At 40.3% G+C, this 17,543-nt stretch overlaps 2 protein-coding genes across 3 annotated transcripts; one reads left to right on the top strand and one right to left on the bottom strand.

Moving 5' to 3' along the window:
- The first annotated feature begins 15 nt into the window (after nucleotides 1-15).
- Nucleotides 16-2,661, top strand: mrps18c (mitochondrial ribosomal protein S18C). The gene is made up of 6 exons (XM_035389733.1): nucleotides 16-317; nucleotides 473-534; nucleotides 840-923; nucleotides 1,078-1,135; nucleotides 1,222-1,281; nucleotides 2,433-2,661. Exons 1-6 carry the CDS (start codon nucleotides 239-241, stop codon nucleotides 2,507-2,509), a joined length of 420 nt encoding a protein of 139 aa, XP_035245624.1. The 5' UTR covers nucleotides 16-238; the 3' UTR covers nucleotides 2,510-2,661.
- On the bottom strand, nucleotides 2,175-8,148 carry abraxas1 (abraxas 1, BRCA1 A complex subunit). 2 transcript variants are annotated; one of them, XM_035389731.1, is made up of 9 exons: nucleotides 7,721-8,148; nucleotides 6,740-6,830; nucleotides 6,580-6,616; nucleotides 6,353-6,419; nucleotides 5,471-5,667; nucleotides 4,766-4,885; nucleotides 4,418-4,502; nucleotides 4,231-4,342; nucleotides 2,175-3,834 (listed from the first exon to the last, which is right to left on the bottom strand). In XM_035389731.1, the coding sequence occupies exons 1-9, from the start codon at nucleotides 7,805-7,807 to the stop codon at nucleotides 3,428-3,430; spliced, it is 1,203 nt and encodes a 400-aa protein (XP_035245622.1). In that variant the 5' UTR covers nucleotides 7,808-8,148; the 3' UTR covers nucleotides 2,175-3,427. The 2 variants fall into 2 exon arrangements, with proteins under 2 accessions (XP_035245622.1, XP_035245621.1); XM_035389730.1 differs by having other exon boundaries at nucleotides 2,175-3,837; nucleotides 7,721-8,140.
- Nucleotides 8,149-17,543: the final 9,395 nt, after the last annotated feature.

The raw sequence follows: 17,543 nt of genomic DNA, 5'->3' as shown, positions 1-17,543 counted from the left end.
AAATTAATAGTAAAATACAACAATATAGTGCTACTATTAATTTAATAACAGTAATCTTTAATCGGTCCTAACTTTACGTTTGTTTGTACATCTAGGAACGTTATTTTATAACTTCAGTTCCACAACGGGACAATAATCGGGGACGTACGCAATGACAGAGGCGGCCAGTTCTCTTATAGCTACATGGGAATTACGTGAAATTAGTAAGGTGTATCTGGAACAATAACGCGGTTATAAGATGTTCGTTGTTAGAGGTTGTCGGTTTGCTCACCATGTTCTTTCGCAGCATACGGCAAAACATTCAACTACCGTAACAGGTACCCCTCAATGTTTTAATTAATGCAGAGGTTGCACGCTAGCTGACTCGTCGTTTGTTTCTCGACCGCAACCTAGTGTTAGCTAACTACCACAGTCTCAGTCTTCTCTGCTAATTTTGAAGTTGTATTTCGGGTTGTATTTTTCTCTCATGTAGGGCATTTTGTCCGAAGCCTTTCCAGTACTGCGCCTGAGATCCGGAAAAGTGAAGCAGATATGGTAAGATATTCAAAGGCAACCTACATCATGGCTGGGAGGTGGTGTCCATGGTGATTTAATTACGTTCACAGGATCATGCAGTATGGTTTTAATGATTTCGTGAACAGAACATATAAAATGGTGCCAACGTAATTCATGTCGTGAGATCTCAGCGTATTCATCAGGATGTTAACAGTGCTGAGCACTGAAACCAGGGAAATCCTTCACGTTCGAAGTGAGGTCATGTATTGCTGTCACTGTCCTTGGTTAGAGGTTAGGCTGCAAGATTTCCTGAAAGTGCGCAACTTTTCTACTTCCCTACACAGCCCATTAAGATGGAAAATCCTTTCAAGGAACCAGAGAAGGGTTGCATCCTCAGCAATATCACGGTGGATTACAAAAATGTGCAGGTCGGCTTCAATTTAATTACAGATGTTTTGCCTTTTAATACAGACCTGTACGTTTTAATGCTCAGTTTTGTGTTACCATTTTAATATGATCTTTTATTCACATGCGCTTTCCGTTTCAAATCCTTTCTGAAAGCTGATCACCTTTTTTCTACAGCTTCTGTCTCAGTTCGTATCACCACACACAGGTCGCATTTATGGCCGCCACATCACCGGTAGGACTTTTTTGTGTTGTGTATTTTATTTTACTGTGAGATGAGATTGTTTTAATGAACAGAGGACATGGCTTTTCCCCATTCAGGGCTATGTGGTCGGAAACAGAAAGAAATTTCAAAGGCCATAAAGAAAGCTCAGCATATGGGTAAGTTGGTTTTGGTTGTCCTGTAGAAGTGGACACTGTCTTCTTCCTCTTACTAAAGGACAAGCCATAAAAGATGCTTAGGCATTGTACTGTTATTTTTTTACATTTTACAATACTTTGGCTAAATGCCTGCAAAATATGTATGGGTTGTTAAAACCCTCACAAAACAATTTTCCAAAACCAAACTGCCACTGTTTGTAGATGGTTGTAATTAATTTAAGCCATATCAATATGGTGCCAGTTAGTCATATGATATGTGCAATTTAAAATGAGTCTGTGCAAGCTAGACTGGAGCAACCCTGTTCAGACAAGCACCTTATAATTTTGCACCTCTACCTTTCACTGAAATTATGTGATTCATTTGGAGAATATAGTTTATAGCCAATATAGTTAATAGCCTTGCACATCAATGTATGCACATCATTTTTTATTAATTAACTTTATTAAGGTTTATAGCAGAGAGGCACACGATTATTATACAATACTAATATTTATCTCTTGGGAACCAGAGAAGACCTAGAACCATTGTCCAACAACCACATCAAATGGCACCTTACTTTTACTAGTTTTATTTTGTCCATAGTGCTTTCACCTGTCCATGCTCTATAGATAAAGGTTGGATGGACAACATCTTTGTTTTCATGTACAGCCATAGTTCCAAGGTTTCTTTCCTCTCATCTCAAGGACCCAATGCCTGCAATATTGAATTTGCTGCCATTAAGCAAAACTTAGCATGTTGCTGTAATGCTTGCTATAAATAATAAATTAACTTAACATCAGACACAACAGGTGACACAACATGGCTACCACAAGCCAGTCATTATACAGCATTTGAATGTAATGTGCAGAGAAGAAAATGTGGCCACTCCAAACAAGTGAATGAGCCAATTTGGGAAGTTATTTCAGACTTTTTTCTCGCAAACTACTGCAATGATGTGCCTCTACCATGTATGGATCACTGGACAGCTTTAAGTTTGATAGTTTTTTTATTTTTTTCAAAAATTTATTGAAGATAATTTCTGAACAAAAGAGAAAAGCATTCAAAAATATCTGCAACTGAAACAGCCAGTAAAAAGAACACAAACAGTAACACAAGGTGCGTTGTGGGATAATCATTCATGAATGAATACCTGAACATTTTTTCTTGGCAGGTTTTATGTCGGTGACATTGAAAGACCCCACCTTCCTGCGAGACCCCAACATCTGCAATATCAAACATCCGGAGTAGCCTCCTCAGCTAGTCAAATGCCATCTGTGATACTGCAATAACTGCATTCAATTGTACAAAATGTTTTATGAAAGGATTTGCTTACTGTATGACTCCAGTCATTTAAAAGAATTTAATTGGCTTTGTTAAAGTTAATAAACATTTATCATGCATTATGGTGTCTGAGAACACATTATGGAAGGTCAGATGTTTGAAAGACTAATTTAATTTATATAATCATGTCATCTTATATCTTATACAGTACAGCTTTTTTCTTTAACTGAAAGGGAAAGCCTAATTTAAACAATTTTTTTTTTCTGAAATGCATTTTTCCCCATTTCTTACAATTTGAAATGCCCAATCATATTCCTCTGCACCCATTTCTAGAATTTCCACAGTCGGTTCAGGAGAGTGCAGACAGCCATAAATGTCCGCAAACCAGCTAAGCAAAGACCTTTGATTATATGAAATTAAAGCGATGTAAACCTTACTGATGCTGAGAATAAACAAGGCCAAACTTAAGCGTCAAAATATACAACTCAAAGGTGCTGCTCTGTTTTAGGGTGTTGTGTCAACTTCTCTTAAATATTTGTTAATTCATGAGCTACAGCTGCAGGCTTCACATGTATCCTTGATGGGTGCAGTTCTAGTGTGACTGAAATCTTTTCATTTGAAGCTGACTGGACTAATGCAGACCCGTTTTCCTGGCTGTCTGCTCCAGTTTAGAGTACTGTAACCAATGAGGACATTGCTTCTGCTGCCTTTTTTAAAGGCTGCATTCATTTAAAACCATCCTTGATTATCATGCACACAACTTGAAATTAAAAAGGTAGTCTAGTCAGCATCTTGTTTTAGAACGTTAATTGCATGTCTGTAAATCTGTTTAAGCTTTTGCCGAAAAGGTGAGGAAACCTTAAGGCATAATGGCATTAGGTGTCATCAGAACACTGGGGAGTTGGACACTTCGCGGTTCTCGTGCTGAGAGGCCAGCAGCTCATCCTCGGTCTCTGACCCGCTGACCGTCAGCGGCCCTTCGCTGTCCGTATCGGCCACGCCCCTCCTCTTCCTCTTTGTTGGCTGGGACGTGTCTGTGAGGCGGCGTTTGCCCCAGGTCCGCGCCTTCCTGCCTGTCCACTTCCTAGCGTGGGCGTCCCAGTGGGTCAGGATCAGGGGCAGAGACGCGGAGATGTCGAACCCGTGATTGGCGCCGCAGCAGAACTCCGCCGCCGGGGCACCCCTGAAGGTGAGCGTCTGGGTCCGCATCAGAGGGGATTCTGGGAAAAGAGTCCTCATGGCCTCGCACAGCATCACATTCTCCTGCAGCGGGTTTGAGGCTGGATGCTGATCTTCTGGAAAGACACAATGTCTGGTGGGTTATACTTCAACAGTTCATTACCAGCCAGGTGTCCAGCACTGTACTTCAGTACCGACAGACCTGCAGCTACAGTCACTCTCGTGCAACTGCAAGAACAAGAAACAACAAAAACAACAACAAAAAAAAAAAAGGGTGGGACTGATTTTACCAATTTGAATAAATAATTGCATTTTACCATGTTAAAAACTTGACTGGTTCAAAAGTCAATGAAATGAGAGCTCAGTGTAGCACCATACCATCTCTTCTGTGTGCACCAAGTGAAAGGAGAAACGGCAACTTTTGACAACTGCCAAAACTGCTTAGTAACCCTCCTCAAACCTTTTTTTAAAATGCAATATGAGGTGGCTAAAATTCCCCCGTGTCTTACTTTCAGAAGCGTGCTTCCACTTCTTCTCAGTGACCGCTTTCCTGAGAGCAGAGATATCTGCCAGCAGCTTCTCGACGGAGCGCTCACTCTTCTCCACCTCCGCACAGGCGGCCTGTTATGAAAGCAAACACAGGGATGAAATCCCTCCCGATTTCACACTCCCACCTGATTCCTGACTCCTGCTCACCTGAAGCTCAGCCTGCAGGGTGTCGTTCATGTTGTTCACCTCGTTGACCTCGCTCAGGGACCCATCTAAGCAGAAGAACTTGGACCTGCACAGGCCGAGAGGGAGACCCACAGAGTACTTAAGGATTACCAGGGATGTGATTTTTCCTTGTTAATGAATGAAACGCCTCTTTTTCAGACCTTGAATGTCTCAACAAGAGGCACTTTCGAGAAAATGTTCAGCCATAAGGTACATAAGGGCCATAATTTTCAGCCATAAGGACTTGTGGCCCTAGAGACATAAACGTAATGCATGTTTATTATTAAATAAAATAAAATGACACCCCAAGAACAGGTCAGAGAACAGCACCTGTGTTTCTTCACTGCCTGGCTGTAGCTCAAGGAGGAACAGGGTACAGACGAGTGCCAGTAGTCCTGCTGCTCCAGCATCCCCAGGTTACTGACCAGGACAGGGAGATTATGATACTGGCTGTGAAGAAGAAAATAACACTGGGGCGACATAGCTCAGGAGGTAAGACCGATTGTCTGGCAGTCGGAGGGTTGCCGGTTCAAACCCCACCCTGGGCATGTCGAAGTGTCCTTGAGCAAGACACCTAACCCCTAACCCCTAACTGCTCTGGCGAATGAGAGGCATCAATTGTAAAGCGCTTTGGATAAAAGCGCTATATAAATGCAGTCCATTTACCATTTACCATGAAATGGTAAGAAACTGAAACATTCACTTTTTTCAGGGTTGAAAGTGGAGGGGTTGTGTGGTTCTGTGTTTCAGCGCTCACTGGCACCAAATATGAGATTATTGATAAGTGACTGTAAAAGACTTGATGAACTTTATATGTTTACTTTTCAAGCAGCCGTGTGTGGTTGCAGATCACCTTTACTATGGCTGAGAGGGTGACTGTATATGGTGTGGCACAATCTCTTAAATGCATCATTTGCTGCTTCTGGTGACGCCAAACTGGAACCAACATATCTCAAAGATTGTTTACCATTTAGAATGAATGGAACATTGACGAAAAATGATTTGCCTCGAGCACAGTCCTAGTTTAGTGCTGACCTTCCATGTGACCTGTACACAGAGTACTCCAGGCGGTGTGTGGAGCCAGAAGGTGTGGCCTCAGTTGGCGTCAGAAGCAGGAAGACCAGCTCGTGATTGGACAGCGCTCTCTTCAAGTTCTGATGGACCAACTGCTCCCTAAAGGTCATTCGCTGTTCTGTATTCCTCCGCTGTCTGTACCAACCAATCACTCTCTCCTAGGGAATAAAGACCCAAACAATTTAAAATTTGCTGAACAACACATTCAAACTCTTCTTAAACAAAGTATCCTACACTCACCCCTTCAGATGTGCACGTCTGCATAAGCAAAACTGCCATTCATTATGCAAAAGTAATAAAATACACTGGGGGAAAAAAATGAAACGAAGTTTTGGTCCCATGTTTCATAAAAGATCCCATGTGCACAATACCGTTATTGGTCTTGAATTTTGTGCACAAATTTGTTTACATCCCTGTTAATAAGCATTTCGCCTTTGCCAGCATAATCTTCTCACCAGGCAGATGTGGCATACGCATATGCTTATTAAAAGGGCGTGACCGTTATTGTGGTGGAGGAAATAAAAGGAGGGCCACTCTAGAAATCTGCGGCTTTGTCACACACTGCGACGCAACAGATGTCCCAAATCTTGAGGGAGTGTGCAGTTGGCACATTGGTTGTCCACCAAGGCTGTTGCCAGAGAAGTGAATGTTTGTTTCTCTACTGTAATCTGCCTCCAATGTCCTTTTAGGGAATTTGCACTGCTGGACACATGTAACCCTGTAAGCCCAGGATTGCCACATCCTGCTCCTCCACCTTCGGGGTCGTCTGAGAACAGCAACCCTTGTGAGTGAACAGTTACCAGATGTCCATTAATAAGGTAGGGGTGACGCACAAGCTCTTACCTCCTTACAAGAGGACAAAATACGCTGAATGTCGTCCTGGTTCACCTCTCCAGTGTTATTATAAAAACTAATGAGGGAAAAGGCAAAACGGAAAAGAAAAAATAACAGGTCAGCACCAGAAATTAGACAGTTTGTGGGTCCTGCTTTGAGTCCCATCTCTACATCTTTCTGCCAATAATGCATTGCATGATGCTGACAGAAATTACAGTGGCAACCGCTCTACTGACCTCCTGAGTCTGTGACAGGAAATGTGTTTTTCGATGTCTGGAACGGGAGGGAGAACAACATTGTTACATATTACGCATACAGATCATTCAGGCCAGTTCTAACACATCGCACAAGTTGATAGTGTCCACTGGTAATACACAAGATGCTGGTAATACTCACTTATTAAGTGTTCAAATTGAATATTATCTATCTGGGAGTCTGTGATATTGCTCCGTTCTTCAGCTTTGCACTCCCCAAGAATGAACCCTTCCTGTAACCAGAAGCATACAACTGAGTCCAACTGAAAATAAATTCTGATAAATCCTTAATAAAATATATTTTTAACAGAGCAGCTACTGACAAAAGGCTGATAGCTGCATGTATGGCATAGGGGGTACTCTGACGATTTACCCCAAATTTCTTGCTGAAATGAAATCTTATCAGTTGTAGACTGTAAAATGGGGCTGCACCTCGACAGTATATAGTTCTAATAAATTTCAATTAAAAAAGTAATTTTAATAAATTTGAGTGATATCAGCAATTTCTCAACAAACGTGTATAACTTCAAACAATCGTCAATACATTTAAGTAATTCAACTAAACTCAAATTCGTGTGAATCACAAAACATGTCAGTAGTTAAGCGATTGTAAACATTGATATCACTAGCCAGTTATTTTTTTTATGTCGTTTCATTTTGGAAGTATAACGTTAATTGGCTGATGTGTTCATTACCTGGGTGCCCAACTAATTAAGCGTCTCTTCGCTATTTCTTCCTCTGGCCTGGACTAAGCTGTCATTTCTCTAGCTTGCTTAGCTACATTGCACTGCGTAGGCTATTGCTCCAAAATAGTTCCCCTAACTAGCTATCGATAACTAGCTAACGAACGCTATACCTTGTAAAGCGTTCTAGACAGAATTCCTTGTCCAGTACATCAGTTAGCAAAGTTAGCATGCTATGTTTTTAGCTAATGCTACATAGTTTTCGCTGCTATCACAGTTCACCAGGCAATGTCATAAACGACAATGAGACGATTAGCCATTGAGCCAGCTAGGCAGTTTTAATTCCAGATAGCCAGCAAATAATGTAAGCATCAAACAAGCGGCGTCCACTGATCACAGCATCACACTTAGCCATTGTAGCTCATCTTCGTAATACTTACTACATCAGAGTCATTGTTGAAGTGCTGAAACATCAATGACCCGAGAACAAATCCTGAGATACAAACACTCGTATTGAGCTCCGCCATGCTGCCTCATAGGTATTGAAATCTAACCGCGAAAGACCGTTGATTGGTCTATCGTGCTTTGTGACTTGCGAGGCGGAACCGGGCGGGACCGATTACTGCAATCTTTCGCTGAGCGAAACAAGTTGGTTGCTAAATTAAACGATTTAGGAATGTGGCAGTGATCTATAAGATAAATGAGTTCCGGGAACACTGGTGCCGAGTAAATATCATCCATGAAAGAAGACCGTATTTGGTATTTTGATAATGCAAACATTATTATTTGAGGTATGATGGTTCATTAAATGCCTTTTTATCGCTGATATTTGATTACACATTTGTCATTCTTTGCATTCAGTCTGGACATTGCAGAGAGTGTTAACTTAAGTAGCTACAAACAAGGTAAAGATTTTTCTTTCCAAGCGTCAGAAAGGTTAGCATGTCCATGTTGTCGTTGTGAAGGTGTAGGCCAGGGGGCGCAAGTACATCATTAGAAGATGCTCAGGGACCCTGGACCTGACAGCAAACTCCTGAAAAGAATGGAAATTCATTATGAAAACCGACAGCCACATGTAGCCAAAAAATTAAATCATTGTTATTTATTACACACATGACTACAGGTAATATTCACCCAATAAATCAACAAATGAAATAACCATGACTGTTCGCCAGCTTGCACTGTGACAATATACAGAAAATTCCTGTGTAACATGATTCCCACTCTCTCAGAATGTGGATTTAAGGAAGATTTTTAATTGCACTACTACTGAGTGTTTGACATGGAAGTTTGTAGTATACTGTTAAATAAACCAACAGAAAACATTCTTTCCCAGCACAATCTAAAGTACTTTGTCATTATGAGAAATCCCAAAGAAGGAACCTGTAAGAAGAAAATCAAAGTTCACAAGTCTCACAGAAACAGTGCAAGTAGATTTAGATTAAAATAACATAAATTTGATGCACTGCTCTGAAAGACAAATGGCAATTATTCAACTTATGTATCCAATATAGGACATCCATTGTCTTGTTGGGTGTTTCCTACAACAATTGGCAGTAACATGTCCACTAGCTTTTATGAATATTGGTCCAGGGAGGTTTTAAAAAAAGTGCTGTCTTTGTATATTAAAGCTAAAAGAAGTACAGAATCAGCAAAAATCTGTGACAGAGACATTAAAGGGAGTTCACTTTAATTGAACTCTTTCAGTGGTCACGAGGAAGGTAAGAAGTGCTGGGCGTCCTTGATTTCTGTTCACTTAAATGGTCAAAGAAAGGGGTTGCTGGGTGGTTCATTTGGTTAAGGCACCACACTGTGGTGCAAGGATGAGCCCCATAGGCCAATCAGGTGCCTGTTAACAGAATGACAAAGCTGCATATGAAAGATCTTCCTCCAACACAATTCTCTGTGATCTTGGCTGTGGGCTGCGGTGTGAGAAGAAGCAGGCTGGGTGAGGATTGGATATGTTCAGCCCCAGGTTGGGCACCACAATTAAAAAAAAAAAAAAAAAAAAAAAAAAAAGAAGTCTAGGAACTATTTACATATTTTATCCATAATAATGTTCACAATGTTAAAAGTAGGGACCTTTTTACACTGGATGAACCATCATATAGTCTGAGTGTCTTGCAGCATTAGGCAACTAAAAGAAGGACTGTATGTTTCATTGCATCCAGTTTCTGTCTCCAGGTGTTGTTGCTTAGTGATGAAAAAGAAAGAAAAGTACTGAAAAACTAGTCTTGATTTAAACTACCACAAAAGTGCATTCTCATGCAATCGCCATGGCAGCCATTGTGTAGCCATTGAGTTGGCTGGTGATCAGAACCTCGTTAAGCCGGGCCACTGCCCATTGGCAGATAATTGTGGTGGCTTATTATACACTGTTTTCTCAGGGATACGTTTGGAATTGTGGCAACTCTCAGCCTGTAAGGAGCTCTCAGTCAGCTGTGCTTTCTGAGAGTGTACTTTGAGTCTCAAGTTCCTGATAAAACTGTCTCCCATAAATCAAAAGCTGTTTGTCTTTGGCTGTTTCAGCTTGTAAAATAAATGAACCCTTTCAATACTTATGAAATAATATTCCATTTTTGAAATGTTTTCAGAACAAACACACCTCGGTTCGTTTTGCTCTGTGGTGGACTATGTAATGGTGGTGTTACTGCAAAATTATTACAGGCTGGTATAATGGTGGTGAGACTGAGATAATTATGGACCTGTATAATGGCAGTGTGTCTGAGAAATCGGTAGTGATGTGTGTAATGTCAGTGATTTGACACCCCTGCTCTAGAGAGGGAACCTGTGGCAGACAACATGCAAATGATGAAGGCTGGGGCTGTTTCTCAGATCCACAATTTCTGGGTTAAGTATGTCTAGCACAAGGTCAGCTACAAATATTCTGCAATTAAAAATATGTACTGCATATATCAGCAGTATATATAAGTGGAAAGGTGTCACAAATTAGACAAAAATAGTATGCATATCATAAGGACACCCGTGCTTATGTAAACTTGAATATAAACAGAGCACGCAAAACCCCAAGCAGACTTCTGATTGTTCAGGCCCATTGTGTTTGTCTTTTCAGAGAGATGAAAATCACTCTTGAAGCGCACAGTGGTATAAGGTAGTGTTGAATTATTTTTCACCGGGCAGATCGCGCTCTTTAATAACTTATAAGTCATTGCTATGTGTTTAAATGGCCCTGTTGGATGTTAGGCTACTCTACTTTCAGCTGTTTGACTTGATCCAAATCATATTTAAACTTTTTAGAATTACACTCATTCTTTGATTTATCAGACACTTTTTGAAACGAGGACAAGGTTTCTTTTAAAACAATATTTACTATAAATACTGTGAAATTGATATATGGTTTGATTCATGTCTTTTCCCGTTTTGCCATCATTGTCATAATAAAAGCGTAACACTAGGGGGCAGTCTTGGCCAAAGAAACGTTGCCAAGAAAACGAAAGAAAAAGTACATTCACCTAAATGCATCGAAGTGCCTTTACATTAATTTATACTCTAAAAATGCAAATACATGAAATAAACGGATATGTTATAGTTTAGTCTAGAGATTAAAAAGCGAGTTCAACATGACCAAAATAGTGAAGGAAAATGCTGGTAGTGATGGTTTTTTCCTAGTGTCACAGCAAGAGACAAATCAGAAAAAAGAGTAATTGACACGATTGAGAAATGTTCATAACTAATGAGTTTCAAAAATCTGAAACATTTATCACATATAAAAGATCACCAGACAACACAACTTAAATGCATTCATAAATTAAATTTCATGTAAATAACAGTTTCAAAAAATATAAAATGTTCATCAAAATATTTTTTAAAAGGACATCAGATTAAAAATGTAATAAATTATAAAAGCATAATGCGTTCATAATTTCACAGTGTATTATGTAGACTTCATTAAGTCAAACATAAAAAACAAAAACAAACAAAAAAAAAATCTTCCAAATGACTAGACCTCTTTTATTAAATGTTGTGTAAATTCAGTGTCAGACATTCCAAAGAAGTTGCAAAAGTGTTATTGTATAAATACTCTGGCTGTATGAGCCGTCACGACCTTCATGCACCGCGTAGCCTGCTTTTTGCTTTCAAGCAAATGTGCTCTTTAAAACCTTAAAACATTTAAAGATTACCACAACTCTGACTTGTTTGGCTTTAGTCTCCTATCCCTGTTGAAAAAAAAATTCTGGTTCCCTAATGTTTGGGAGGAGCTAAAAGGATCATTGACTGCTTGATTGGAATATGACTAGCTCATCATGCTAATAGCTTGATTGCAAAACTGGAGATCATTTCCTCATCAGGGCAAACCTTGAAACTCCTAGATGGGAGAAAAAGTCATCCTGCCAGCACCGAGATGGAGTGGGTTCCGTGATCCTAAATAAAAAAAGCTCGAAAAGATGAGAGCGGGTAATGTGTGTTTACTGTGACGGTAGTTTAATAAAGAAAGCAGCGAGTGTGAAATAGCGCTGAGTTATTCTCCGGCACAGAGAGCTAGAGCCAGCTTACATTTCACAGCCTCTCTGCCTCTCGGATCGAGACCATCTCCCGGTCCGTATAAGCACCCGGGTTTAATAACAATTCCGCAACTTAAATTGCTTGAACAGAAATGTTTGTTCTCCCCTAACAGGATTGTGAATTATTAATCGGATCTGAAGCCGATTTTATAACCCGATTGTTGAGGTGGGATTCTCCACGAGCAACGCTCCAGCACTCCATTTACTGTGATGTATGTGTCTGCACATCTTTATATCCAATTTAATGTGATTCGGATAGATTTCAAAGACACATCATGAAAAGCTAGGCAGTGACCTCGCTGCATTTCAGAAGGCAGCCTTCAAGCGACTGTCCGCCACGTCCCAGCATTTCTGATTAGATTTTCTCGGTTTCTGTTTTTATCCCCGATGTGATCTATACAAATGAAATGCAGGTATACTCAGTAAATATGAATAAACGGCCAAATTCGATTATTTTGCTGGAGAATGTAGTTCAAGTACGACATCATTTTAAATCACTGTTTTCCTGGAACTATAGAGCGCTCGCCTAACCACAAGGGCATAAATGACCCGTCATTTGTTAGAGCGCAATGTTTTGGAAAAGGTCGTTTTCCAGACCCTGCCCTGATTTAAATGGAACACTTATTCTAATATAAGGGCACTTCTGGCAAAATACCATTCACAAAAAATCAGTAAATAAAAATGTGAAGTATCTGAGAAGAGTGGGCTACACCGGATAGGAACACATGCTTGTCTCTCATGCCCAAATGTGAATTATAACTAACATATTTATGATAGTCTGTAGTAGCTTAGTCTTAAATTAGGCCTCATCTAAAGAATATTACGTGTCCCCACGTAGCCTATGGCACAAATACAATCGGTTAGTCGTCTGTTAAATCCTACTTCTGACACCACTGTCTTATGTTGGGTCAGCTGTCAGAAATGACTTTGCTCCTAACTAATCTTTCAAGTTGGGCAATAAGTGTCCCATCACATTAATATTTATTCATAAAAAAACTTTTACCCATATTTTTCATTCTTCTTTTGAAATTGAATTGTGAGTCATTTAGTAGCATATGATTTTATAAGATGGTAAGTGTTTTCACACAATTATTAACACGCGGTAACCTTTAATCCTCAAGGCTAACGCACAACGGAGTACTGAGGTGTCATTGTGGTGCTGCCTGGATCATGTGCCTTGGTGTTCACCGTGCACTTCCTGTATGTCACTGTAGCCTGACATCTGAAGGATATACTGCTATTCAGAGGAGGAGCCCATTGGAAGAGCGGAGAATGCTGTCTGTCTCTGCTCTGCATAATCTGTGCTTTCTTTCGCTTCTAATTCTCTCACTCCCTGGTTTTCAGAGCGAGGAGGCAAATCCTCGGTTAAGTGTCAATAGAGTCTTTTGAAAAGTGTAGGAAAGATAAGATCCAGGGCGGGAAAAAAAATGAATGTAGCAACTCAATCGAATCTTGAGTCCAAATCGCCCGGGTGTCTCAAGGATTTACATGTTGCATATCTAATCCATAGGTTTATGGCTTCGACAAGAAGTGCAAAAGTAGCAAAGAGGAAGCTGGTAGGGTTTTCTTGAGGATCAAATTCAATTAAACCGATAAATTGCACAAAGCTGGTTTCATCTGTATTAAAGGTACCCATCAACAATTCACATTGACTGAGTTAAACACAAAATGAGAACAAAACATGATCAGTGTTCTGTGTGTAGTATACAGACTTGCTCATGAACACGCACACCTCAATGGCCTGGATTTCATCAGCATTTATCCTTAACTTTGACTTACAAATTTATTTTTTCTTCATGAAGCACAGTTTGGCAAGTTCAGAGATCACGCGTTGTGGTGCTGTGTTCGTGAAAGAACAAACACGTGCATTTATTTGTAAGCCAAAGTCAAGGACAAACGTTGAATCGAATCCAGGCGTTTGTTTACGGCAGTCAAAAGGTTGAAACCTTCAGGGATCAGACCCTGAACGACGCACGGGCGACTCGTGATCAGCGCCAGAAAAGATCCAGCTTCGTCAACGGATCAGAAGGATGAAAATGGATGAGATGTGAGGGTGTCTGCCAGGGGGATACTCAACGGCGTTTAACAGGCATAGCGCCCCTCAGATGTGAGAAGAATGTGGTCCACATGACGCTGAGATTGTGTGCGTCTCGTGAAAGGAGCGTAACCGGAATGAAAGGGGGGAGGGGCGGGGCGGCGGGGCAGGGTGCTCCAGCGTGCCAAAAGGCCTGGGCCAGGCTGACGCGGTTCGACACGGGTCAGAGTACGTCCACCACACACGGGGAGGCCTGGCGCCCCAGTTGGGTCCACAGCGAAAGGAATTGCAGACGATTGGAAACGGAACAGCGAGGACAAGCACAAATATAGCAATTTTACATCCTTTGGGTTTTTGTAATCACAGTCGACATCTTACCGCATAGCAAACCAGACGCTGTTCATTTAGAGGACATTACTTTGACGTATGCCAATGTTAAAACCATCAAAAATGAGCTTTTTGCTCAACATTTGCTATGGCGCATGCTTGTGCTTAATTTATTTTAGCCCACGTTGACTTTGTCCTTGAAACTGTTTCAGAAAAACACCGTATGTTCCACCTTATTGTCAATGAGCACATACAAGTGAATTATCTTAAATTCCCATTCGAAGAAGATAATCACCTTCAGTGAAAAATTACCTGAAAAAATATGTGCTTTCATTTTTGAATAGTTTTTTGTTTTGTAATGCAGTGACAACCCAGAGAATCAAAGTGGTTGGTGGGGAGTGCAGGGGCTTGTGTGCCCAATCAGATGTAGGGGATTATTAGGTGACCAGATAAATAAAATCTGGTCCCCTACACAGTAGAATGTCCAGTGTTAATTCAACTCTAACAGATTGAATTAACGCTGGAAATTTTACTGGGTACTCTTCCAAAAGTGCCATGGATTCTTTAATGACCACATTTATGGCACAGAGCATGCTGATGATTAATATAAATTTTAAGCGTTCAAGATAGGATTTAAATATTAGTTTCCATTGAAACCAAAGCGTAACTGGGTTTTATGCACAGGTTTTTTTCATTATGGTCAAGTGGTGTTATTAATACAAAACAATTCATTTTATTTAAAGTATAAGTGTAATTTTAATGTCATGAAACAATTTGTTCGAACTGCCGAATCCCAGAACTGCTGTACACAGAACCCAATAAATCTCCCACTGAAGAGTAGAATAGTTTCTTCATTCTAGCTGCGGTGTAATGGAAATTGGACATACTTCCTGTCCCTGACTCCAGGACAGCTAGATATGGGGGTGTAGTTGTACATTACATTGAAATCTACTCACTTCATTACTATAGATGGTATTTTGATTTATATAACTTTCTTTGATTTGATATGTCGAAATCTAGATTTGGTACCCTTTAAAACCCATATAACTGCATGTGTACATCCACAAGTCCATACTCAGTGTTTTTCATTTCTTTTTATGTGTTACAACAACATACGGTCAATGCAAAAGATACTAAAGTTTAGAATTATTACTTCATGGAGGTTGGGGGTTGAAATATTTCTTGGGACATTAGTGCTACTCTGAAAAATAAATTTCTCACTAGGGTGGCAAGGGTGTAAAATGTTCTGTCAAAGAAAAAACACTTTGTGATATTGAAAGCTTTTTCAATCTAATCAAATATTAGCCGTTAACGCTTTGCCCCAATTCAAATGACAAATGAATTATGAATGTGGAAAACAAGCTAAATTTAAATAAATCTTGGTTTTACATCTTGCAATCAAACCCAGTTTGTGTGGTCAAAGGTTTATTACTTGATGTGTGACCACACTGAGCACTTAAATGGAATAACATATGTGTCACAACTATTATTTGAAACAAATATTTTTAAAATGTTATCAAACAATAGAGAAGTAGAATCTCATTCAAGCAGGGACTTCTCATTCAACCTCAAATATATCAATAAATATTCAATATATAAATGTCAAATACAGTACATGAAACAATAAACTTTACATTATACAATATTATATGCAGCAATTCTGCTATAATGCCAAAAGTGACCAGTAAAGCCAGATTAGGCCTGTCTATGGAGAGTTTTATGTTCAGAACGATGCAAGCAAATTATGAAAGTATTCAAAAAATCTACATCAAATTAAAAGTAAGCAATAACATTCACTGTTGAATGCAACAGGTTACACCACAGCCTTGATTTTGCACCATAAGAGTTCTGTCAGTTCTACCCCGTAATGGCTGATAGTGGATCCACGAGTACTTTGATTTTTAATGTGAAAATGTTGCTTTTTGTAATCTCAACGAGCAAATATTTTATCAAAAACCTAATCTCATTACATCTCTTCATGCTGCAAACGTGTTTGCTTCAAGACATTCTGATTGCCTTAAGTGTTTACATTTATCTAGATTTAGCTGGTAAAACAGACTTTTTAAATGCAGTAAATGGATATTTTTTTATTCCTTTGCTTTTGGAGTGGTATTGTAGGCATCTTCCAAGGACAAAAGGCAATCAGAAATGTTAGCTGCCATTTCAAGCTTGCCTTTGTGCATGGGGCTACTGGGTAGCTCATCCTGTTAAGGTGTATGGGTGGGCTCTAGCATTGCCCAGGGTTGGGAGGGTTCTAGTTGGCTGGGATAATTGTGTCTTGTTGCACACCAGTGACCCCCCCCCCCCCCCCCCGTTGGTTGATTGGGGACCTGCAAGTCTGCCTGTTGAGCGTCATGTACTGTGTCTGTGCGAACTTGACTTGTGAACTATGGTGTGATAAAGAAGTGTCAGCTGACATCATCTGTTTTGGAGGAGAACATTCAAAAGAATGCCATTTCATTTCACAAATGGAAAGTTTACATTGATAAAGCTGAATCCATAGTTGTAGGAGTGTGTGAGTGAATGGTTTGTATGCCCTGCGATGGACTGGTGAACTGTCCTGCCTCTCACATAATTCATGCTGAGGCTTCAGCACCTCCCGTGACCCTGACCAGGATACACAGGTATAGATAATAGATGGATGGATGGAATCCATATTTGATGAACACAGCCAGTGGAGGAGTGTCCTCAGAGCAGAGATGAGTACAGGGGCTACCCTGCTTGTTGGATGCACAGTCGTCTTCTCTTGCATCCAGTAAAAAAAAGACATAAAAATGTAGAATTTTTTTCCATTGTTGCAACTGGGTATTTATGGGGGCACTCAAGGATAAGTATAGTGCTCCAGGCCATGGCAGCATCAGACAGCCCTGGGACTGCAACCCGCAGTTCTCTGGATGTGAGTCAGGTTCCTCCTATCTGCAATGCCAGTGATGCTAGCGCCCCGTTGATGACACGTGTAAGACACAAAGCACAGGTTAAAATCTGAACATAGTTAACACATACGCTAGAGGAGATGTACTAGGAAGGGCATATGATAAAGGGACGGAGAGACAATCAGGCGATACCAGAAGCACTTGTGCAGGGATGTGATTTTTCCTGATTAATCAGTGAATGCTGATTTTCAGACACTACATTTCTCAACCAGAGGCATAAGATCTGGGTATGCCATAAGCACAATCACACACACGTGCAAACACACACACACACACACACACACAAACACACACTGCTTTTGCACTCTTTGACGGCTGATCACAGGAGAGAATTCCAGAGGCCTCCAGAGACATTTGGGGTTATATATCATTATTTCCTTATTAATCAGAAACAAATCACATCCCTGTTTGAGGGAACGTGGCTCTATTACTTTTAGTGTGTTGA

The sequence above is a fragment of the Anguilla anguilla genome, chromosome 14 (assembly GCF_013347855.1).
Source record: "Anguilla anguilla isolate fAngAng1 chromosome 14, fAngAng1.pri, whole genome shotgun sequence".
Taxonomy (NCBI): Eukaryota; Metazoa; Chordata; class Actinopteri; order Anguilliformes; family Anguillidae; genus Anguilla; species Anguilla anguilla.
This window is presented reverse-complemented; position numbering and strand designations above follow the sequence as displayed.